At 32.8% G+C, this 10,020-nt stretch overlaps 1 protein-coding gene across 1 annotated transcript; it reads right to left on the minus strand.

The window, feature by feature from the left end:
* Positions 1-1,013: 1,013 nt before the first annotated feature.
* LOC106060695 (uncharacterized) lies at positions 1,014-9,738 on the minus strand. Its single transcript, XM_056011521.1, has 5 exons — positions 9,398-9,738; positions 9,235-9,309; positions 2,738-2,816; positions 2,556-2,621; positions 1,014-2,408 (listed from the first exon to the last, which is right to left on the minus strand). Exons 1-5 carry the CDS (start codon positions 9,419-9,421, stop codon positions 1,468-1,470), a joined length of 1,185 nt encoding a protein of 394 aa, XP_055867496.1. The 5' UTR covers positions 9,422-9,738; the 3' UTR covers positions 1,014-1,467.
* Between the last annotated feature and the right edge of the window lie 282 nt (positions 9,739-10,020).

Consider the following 10,020-nt stretch of genomic DNA (forward strand, 5'->3'; position numbering starts at 1 on the left):
TTCACCCAGCTCTAATGGATAGGCCTACTTAATGTTTGTTAAGAAAAGTAAAGGCGGTAGTCGTCGTGCCCTTGACATTTTCGTTAACATTGACCTCAGAAACAGATGACCTTTACATGACCTGCCCCATAGATCATAAGGTCTGAAAGGGAATTTTACTTTTACATACTTCTGATGTATAGATGAAGTTCTTGCAGTACAGTCAAGCATCAAAGGTTCTTGTCAAAATCTTGTAGAAATACGTGAGTTTCAATCAACCCATACATCATTAAAGTAGTCACTCAATGACTTTTGTAGTTATGTACATTTTGATTTTAATGGAAAAATACGTTTAGGTAAATCTGTACACGCTTATGGATCAATACAACATTCTTGATCTTAAGGATTTAGATATTGAAATTTAGTTGGTGTTGTTTTGATTTAATGGATTCTTTAGTACCATGAACTAATTATCACACATTATTTTTTTAGTTTCCTTACCAACATTGCCAACTTATCGACATATTTTTAATTACACTGTTAAAATATGATGCAGAAATTTAAATGTAAGTTGTAGAAGGTACAAGAAAAAACTATTGGGTTTTATTCTAAAAGTTAGTATCTATCAGTTATATCCTTGCAAAAACAAATACAAAAAACAAAACGTCGTAAAGAAACTAAAAATATAAATATCAAACAAAAGACTTTACTTTTTTTTTAATTTTCAATTCATTTTTTTTAATTTAAAATGTTTACTAAATATTAAATGGCATTTTAAATGAAAAAAATACATTCTAGATCTAGTAGGTTGTTTACTGCTAATCTATCGACATATTTATTATAAAACTTAAATGTGAGTTTTTGCGGTACATGAAAAGACAACTGATTTTTTTTTTAATTTTTATTTATCAGTTATCCCCCTTGAAAGAAAAAAACATTTCTGTTTAATAAAAAAAACTTTTAAAAAAATATTATCAAACAACTCACAAGAATTTTAATTCGATTTTTTTTTATTACTGACAACTTTTGTATTTGAAATGTTTGCAAAATTTTTAAATTGCATTTTAAATTTTAAAAAAAAACAACAACATACGGACTAAGTCTAATTATTTTTTCTACAAACCTTATCCTTGATAGCAAGATCTAGTTCTAGATCCACAGCTGGCAGATTTTTTTTGTATTTGAAGAGGTTTCAATTATTGTAAATGTAAATTACAAACAACAGCATCGATCAAAAAAGGAAACAAAACATTGCAAATTTATTTACATAACTAGAACAAAAGTTGATCTAAGACATTAGGAAGATTTTTATTTTCTAAGTCCAAAACAAAATGTATCTAGTGAACCAATCTATAAATATTTATCACAAAGTATAAATGTATTTATCTTAAGAATAAAGAGACATTTTGAGTGTGATGTTCAGAATGTCAAAGGTTCTCAAAGACATCTTCATGGTGGAGCTTGGCTACTCACAAGGGAAACAACTCACTAGACAAGACCAGCTCCACTGTAATTTAATCCAGACTTGAGACTTCCACAATGGACAAGGTCAGACCAAGTTAAGCAGTTATACCCCAGACAGTGTACATGTGCTCCACTACTTCCTGGACATGTACAAGTTGTATAAGTAAACTTAGATCTACCACCCACCTCTAGTCTGTCCTTCCATTGACCAACACTGACCTGTTTAGAACATCCATGAGGATGTGACACTATAAAGGTCAACTTGTGTTGAGATCTAGAGAAAAAGTATTTGTTATAGACTTCCATCCAGACATTGTTAAAATGTTTGCACATTTCCATCAGTTTATTTCCTAAAATTTTATCACATGTCACACATTTCAACCAACACCTGTCATCCTCAATGTTTACATCAAAGACACTGACATTATCAACACTGACCACTGGACTTTCATCTCTATCATAAAACAATCTCAAGGTTGTGTGATTGGCCTCAATGCCATCAAAAACCACATGTGTGGCTGTGGTCACATAAAACTCCCACCACACATTGCTGGGTGAGCCTGAATCTTTACATTTTCTACACCAACACTTTTTGAAGGCAGTACATCCATAATCACCATCTTGTAAGACTCCATCTTGAAACTTGTTTACATTCCTCACTATTCCACTTCCATACCTCAAGTATCTTCTCTCACTCATGTTAGAAAATGGATATGATTGAGTAGTCTCTGGCCAAAACTTTGGTCTGTGTGGACTTGACAATTTAACATCTACTCTAACTGTCAGGTCAGCTATAACTTTGATGTACTCATACAAAACATTGTTTTGTAAACCTTCAGGTAAATGTTTCAAGGTGAAGGTATCAACAGGTATAAACTGGCTATGACCTGGATTCTTCTTACAGTTACGTCGATGTTTGTGTAGATCAGCTTCTACACCTTCTGACTCCTGAGTTTCATGATCACCTGGAGAACAAGGAAATAAACTTGATTCAATGTTTAGAACACAATGAACAGTATTGAGTCAATCAAGAGATATATATAAATAGATCAAGTCTAACCCATGTGTTGATCTCAACAGTTTATACACTAAACATTAAACTCAAAAGTTACCAATAAGTAGACGTTCAACATCATGAGACTGGACTTCAGACTTGTCACAGGTGAAATGATTAGGATCTGAAAGGATGAAAGTCGAATAACTATTATATATATATTATTATTATTATTATTATTAGAAAAAGAATTATACAAAAACCTTTCTCTATCTAAACATTTACAAACCAAAAGTTTACCTGCATCTTGATTTTCATCCCTATGAAAGGAAAAGCCTGCTAGGACAGTCTGATCTTTTAAACAAACTGGACGGTCTAGCTTCGTTAAATAGAAACAAAATTCATTAATGATTGTATAAATGACAATAAATATTTAATTCTTATTAAAACCCTACTTGGCATGTCAAGGTTGAGTGTGAAGTGAAGAAAAAAGTATGAGATGAAAAAAAAAAGATGTTTGTACATGTTTGATATTCTACTTCCTAGTTAAAACCTCCCGCAGGACGCCGGGAGAGGGGAGCGGGTGTCATGCACTTATGGATTGCTTCTTTGCAATGGTGTGTGTGTGTGTGTGTTGTGATTTTTTTTCACTATAATGCTGCGCTGTTTCTTAGGACACACTATGTTGGCCTCATTGCTTCTTTTTTTTCTAGGGTATCAGATTTTCGGCTGGATGTCTCTGTCTGTTGCTTTCCCCTGTATTGGGGAGGCAGGCTTGAGACTGAAGTCAAATCTGATTTGTAGCTGCATGGACACTACTTGGCTATTATACTTTGTATTGGGTTGCAAGCATCGCGAGGCCGGAGTGGACTGTTTGCATTTGAGGTATGCTTGCCTGTTAACAAGATCTATGTTGTATAATTTCACCTAACTTAGGCCTTCTAATCTAGTATTTATTATTATGCATAATCATAATTTATATTTGAGTTTGAGTTTTGAGTTTTAGGCACATCAGTACTATTTAGGCCATGTCGTGGCGTAATCCTTTAATGATTTATGTCATTTTTTATCATAGACTAATTAGCCTTTGTTATTGACACTCTCGTTGTTAACTAATATGCGTCAATCGTTATTAACACTCTCGTTGTTTACTAATATAGGCCTACGTTAACATATTGCCATTACTTGTTCTGTAAAAATTACTTAATATATTAACTGATTGAATGTCAGGGGTGCCAGGGAGATGAAACTCCAATTGGTCGTCCTCCAGTAGAGCCTTGGCGAGAAAATCTGCGGTTTAGGCAAAGCGCCTTATATTTCCCACACAGGTCACGTGACTATGTAGACACACTTCCCCGCCTCTCTTGGAGCTGCAGACACTCTTGCATGATATTCGCCAATGTTTCCACTAACTCTCCACTGTGTCGGCATTGGGAATCAAAATTTGATCGGAACCAGGCAAAAGTCAGGGATGCCTGGCAGACGAGTCACATCCACAAAAGCGGGAAGGTTTCATATTTACATTTACAGCTTGTTTGCTTACACTCACTGAAGCTTCTATATTTAGTGTATTAATGTTGTCCACTTGTCATATTAAAAACTACAATTAGATATAGCCATTGTTTGTGTAATAAATGTCTAGAGCCATCTATTTTGGCTTTGTTGAGATTTTTGGTGAAGACGGATGTCTGGGCGAAGCTAGCTGGGAAATGTGACCATTGACAATCAGGTTCAAATTACATACTGGCGAAATACTTTAGATCAGAAAAATGTTTTTAACTAGCTCTGTGATGTAGGGCAGTGATTTCCAAACTGGTCTATATAGACCCCAAGGGGTCTACAAAAACTTCCAAAGGGTCTACCTATGAAAGTGAAAAAAAAGGGTCTATGAGATGTTCCTGGGGGGTCTACGATTATCTATCTATATATATATAATTTTCTTCTTCTTCTTACAAGAAGTAAAGGAAAGATCACTCTCTTATTTCTGCGCATAGTCCACGAGAAAACACAAGAGTAGTGTTCACACCACGAATGGCTGCCTGAGCGCTGGACTGTCGTTTAAATTTATCAAACCCTGCTCGCTCCCATCCCCCTTTGTTCAGTGGAAGGTTTGGACTAGGAAGTAAACTATTTTTAACTCTGAAGGAACATTCGAAACATTGTAAAACATTTTACAAACACAAAACAGCAGCTCCAGACCATTGTGACTTAGAAGTCATGGAAAGAGATTAAGTAATCTACTATGTATATATATATGTAAGTAGCAGGGCCGTATTTAACCGTTGTGGGGCCCTATGCGAAACGGATTATGCCGGGGCCAAGTTAGGGTAGGGAAGCAGACAATAAGTGAAATTTAAAAGAGTTTGTATTAGAAAGTAAATTCGTCTATGCATTTTTTTGTTTTTATCTACTTACATAATTACTTTACGAACCTTGCGTGTTACAAAGTCATAGAGTATATCATAATAATTCTGTTTCCTATATAGATCATGCTGAATAGCAAGAATTACCAATTTTTAGCGGCCCCCGTAAGGGGAAAAAGCCGCTATTAGGTTTGTGCAAAATGTCCGTCTGTCCGTCTGTCCGTCTGTCACACTCAGATCTCGAAAACTAGAAGAGATATGAAAAAAATTATTTCATCATTAAATGCGGCTTGAAAAGTTTAGGTGCAACGGCTACTTTTGGTTTTCTAAAAGTAAACTGTTTAAATAATAAAATTAATTATGCAAGCGATTTTTTCATAAAAATACACCAATTCTAAAACAATTACGTAAATGTAAGGGAGGCAATGTTACAATATGCTAACAAAGATGGACAATTTTTGTGTATTTTCAGTATCACTAAGTCAAATATATTTTTAAAATGTACAAGAAATGTTTACAACAAATATAAATAATAGTTAACGATGTTTTTTTTCTGGTCAACTAGCTGCTAAAATTAAAAGAAAACATTTCTGTTTGTTTATAAAGGCTAATAATGCATTTTGTATGTAAATATCACGCACATTTTTTTTAATGAACTTTTTATACAGCGATTTTCGTGCAGTAGCGTAACGTCGCTATATGACCAGATGCTAAACCAATTCCTTAAACTTTTTTAAAAAATCAGATTTCATTTATTTTTTCTTTAGTGCCCCCATCCGAATAAAAGAAGATTATTTTTGTGCGTTATGTCTGTTGCTCGTTCTGTCCGTCACGATTAGATTAAAAAAACTAGAACTCTAAAAGCTATTGAAAATCTGATTTACACTTTAATGTTCCTCCCGTAACATCTCAATAGTTTTAAGTATCTAAAAATTGATTGTTCCGGATTTTTTTGTGCAAAACTAATCAACCCCAACAAATGTTTGTTTGCTCTTCTAATTTATATTACATTCAATTTCCATGCTTAAACGTTGCAAAAACACATTATCAATAATATGTTGTTCCGTTTTTTCTGTAAATAGCATATTAATGCTAAATCAAAAACTCTATACTGACTTTTATTTCATTAAGTGTAAAAATGTTCCGGATATTGTTTTATAAAACATGAATTATGCCTAAGGATTGTTTGAAATCGCATAATTTACTAATATTATACTTATATTATGTGATAATGCGTCACTATCAATATCAAATTGTTCCGTATTTTTATCTTTAAACAAATTTTAAAAATATCGACAATAGGTTGTTCAGGGCTTTAAAAAAAAGTAATTTACTAGAATTGATTACTGAAAATTACTCTTTAGACATTTAATTTTTTTGCTAAAACATAACATAGAAGTTTTGTAATCGATAAAGAAAGTTCCGGATTTTGTTTCTTATAAATCGTCGCCAGAAATTTCCGAATTAATTTAAAAATCTACTAACGCCAAATAATTGTTTGAACTCCCTCTTCTAATTAATAAACAAATAATCTTCTCATTTACGAAAGAATGTTTTTACGGATTTTTATGAAAAATATTTTAACTCACTACTCTCTTACAGTACATTTAACTTTCTACCTAAAACATTAAAAAATCTAATTATCGTTAATATTATGTTCCTATTTTTAAGAAAAACAGAATCCAAACACAAAAGTAAGGTATAAAAATCTCTCCACATGGCTGTAGTACATCTAATTTTTATACGAGACCATCCAAAAAATTTAATTAACGGTATTACATCTGAAATTCTCTTTTTCTTTTACTATTTATACAAACATCCGGAACAATCTATTATATAAACTTTTCAATTGTGTTCATACCTAAAAATTATTGCGATGTTTTGAAACGTAGAATAAAGGTTAATCAATTTTTAATAACTTTTAGTTGTTGTTTTTTTTTATATCACGATGACGGACAGACCGACTGACAGACAAAACGCAAAAACAATGCGGCTTTGATCCTTTTTAAATAAATTCTATTAGAACTCAGTGCACCAATGTCTATGAACCCTCGTTAAATATCTCGTGTAAATAAAGACATTTTTTTATGGTACCGGTACTAGCCTATTGTGAGAAAATGGATTTTTTTTTCTTTGACGTCATATGAATGGACTCTTTAAATGTAATGTTAAAAGAACGCACTTGGTGCACCAATAACTATTAACCCTCGAAAAATTGCTTGTATTAATAAAAACATATTTTAGTCTAACTAAGCCGTGTGACGTAGTGTTTTTTTTCCTTTGACGTCATATGGAATGAATTCTTTAAAAGAAATGCTAAAAGAACGCACTCGGTGCACCAATGTCTATGAACACTCGATAAATGGCTCGTAATGATAAAGGCGATTTTTAGTCTAGCTAGGCCGTGTGACGTAGTGTTTTTTTTTCCTCTGACGTTATATGGAATTAATTCTTCAAATGAAAAGAAAAAAGAACTCGGTATAGTAATGTTTATTAAGCCACGTTATGTGACTCGCGTTTAAAAAAGGAATGATATCTTGATTTAGATCTAATCTAGATTTTTTAAACTAGATCTAGATTTTTATTACAGTATATCCAGATCTGGATTTATATTCTAATTAAAATTATTTTAGAGTCGATATCTAGAATTTGTAGATCTAGTTTAGACTAAAATAGACTAGATTAAGATGTAGAATTTCAATTTCTAAACTTAAAGTGTAAAAAAAAAAGTGTAGATTTTCATTTCCAAACGTTTTGATCAATATTGTAATGTTTTAATATACTAAAACTAATCTACTATTTTTTTATTTAATTTAAATTTAAATTTACGGCAAATGAATCTTTGAAACATTATTACTTTTGACCATCGGATGGCTGCCTGGTCGTGCGGTTTTCGCGCTAGACTGTCGTTCAGATTTATGGATGGTCCAGGGTTCAAACCCTTCCCGCTCCCTTCCCCCGTCGTCCTGAGGGAGGTTTGAACTAGGAAGTAATTATCTTCAACTCTGAAGGAACATCCGAAACATGTAAAACATTTAACATCAAAATTAAATCACTTCTTGAATATTATTTGCGAATATGCAGATCCGACAGGGATCCGACTTCGACGGGGGCCGCCTCTGAGTTTGTGTAACACAAACTCTCTTTGTAATCTTGTTTAAATCTATCTTTGAGAATGGTTGACCTCAAGTAATTCTTCATTAGTTTCTTTCGCCAGATTACACAATTACGGCTGATGAATAATGCCGCGAGTAAGATTGGCGTTTTCCATATTAAATAACACCTCAAAATAATAATTTTTGTGAATATATTTCAGTATATTTTAAGGACTTTTCGTATATTTTGCAATTTAGGGAGATTTCCAGGAGCTCCTGGTAAATCGAAAGGTGGACCCAGGAAATCTGTTTTAAGTTTTAAAATGGTGCAATTTAATAATTTTTACACCTTGAATTAACGCGAATCCTTTGAATCTAAGGGCCCACTGCGGTCGCATAGGTTGCAGTGGCCTAAGACCTGCCATGCAAAATAGCGGCGTAGGCTACGCTGCCGGTCGACTAGTGTATTTTATTTAAGCAGGTAGGTCTTTAATTTTCATATCCCATTAATGTAATTATCTTCTACACTTCTATAAAATTATTACCTTAATTATTATATATCCTGTTAATCAAACGAAAAATTGTGACATTTTATTTGAATACTTATTCGAATAGCTTAATTCTGTCTTCATGTAACTAATGTATAAAAAAAGACATGTAGATTGTACAGCGTTCATTATTTAAAATAGGGATTTATTCCTTTCTTATCAAACAAACAGTTGCCTAAGTGACTTCTCGTGTTTGGCTATGTTTATGGCTTCTTTGATGTCTTATAATATTGTTTGAAAATTAATTAAAAATAAAAATATTTTTTTAAAAAACATATGTCACAAAAGATTTTTTTTCTGTTAGTAATGAAATATTATTTCAAAATTGTCTAGTTATGTAGCTTTTGTGAGAGCTCTCCAACTTCTCTCTCAGAGGCCATCCACTGCCGGTGAATGCTGCCAGGTACCTTATTCTATGCCAGTGAGGGCGAAATGGCGCTTTAGTTGATCTTTATAGCGCTCACGCTTAGGCACCTCTGTAACTCCGTCCTACTCTAGATCGCCTTTGATATGCGGTCGTCTTACTTGCAGAAAACGTGATAGTGAAAGCATAACAATTAATAAATTGATGACATTTTGTTCAAATTCGCCATCTCACGCTTCTTTATAAATGTTTTTTTTAGTGGAGGTCGCTGGCGGATTTTTTCAAAGACAAAATACGAAGACGGGGCGGTACGCTAAAAAAGGTTAAAGACCACTGATTAAGATATCTAGTTGAGATATGGGCATTGTTGGAGATGTACTTAAATAAGAGAAAATTTTGTAGTTAATTTAAACAAATACAGACTTACTTTTTCTGTTTTTAGTCTTTTCGATATTTTTCTATCAGTTTGAGTTTTTCTCTTGCAGGACATCTTTGAATAGTTCTAAAAATAAATAAAAAATGGTTTAAAGAAATGTATTTATCAAACATACAAAGAAGATAACTAAAACTATTTTTTAAATCTTTGTTACCCAAATAGACTTTAAATCTTCCATTTCAAGAAATTACGTACAAAAATCTGAGTACTTTGTAGACCTTGTTGTAATTCATGTTTCACTTTTTTTTTTCTCGTACATTTCCAGACATTAGCTGTGAACTTTTGTTGTTACAGTTTTGATCTGAGCTTTGCCCAGCTTTTTCCTTTCTAACTATCTTGACAAGCCATGATATGTCCTAAAGAATTGTCCACACTTGCTGTCGGGGATTGGGATATAGTTGTCTCTCACTCGATAGTATTTTTTTGTGTTTATTTCTGGACATGTGTCGGCGGAATTCGAGTAACATTACGTTAAGGAAGTAGAATTACTGGATACGTAAGATTCCGCAAAAAACAACAACTACTTGTTAAAACTTTCAATCACCTTAAGTAAGAACTTGATATGTCGAATTGCACCTGACGATATACCTATAAATATCTACGAAAGAAAGGTCTTAGGACTTGCATTAGAGTTATAAATAACGTCCATTGATATACAACTTTATTTGCTGTATTGATCTAATAGTAAATTATTTCCCAGCTTTCTTATAATTGTATATTATTTCTCTTTTTTTTTAATCTGTTAATTTCAAGTAAGCTGGAGTAACGGTGTAAATA

The sequence above is a fragment of the Biomphalaria glabrata genome, chromosome 14, assembly GCF_947242115.1.
Source record: "Biomphalaria glabrata chromosome 14, xgBioGlab47.1, whole genome shotgun sequence".
Taxonomy (NCBI): Eukaryota; Metazoa; Mollusca; class Gastropoda; family Planorbidae; genus Biomphalaria; species Biomphalaria glabrata.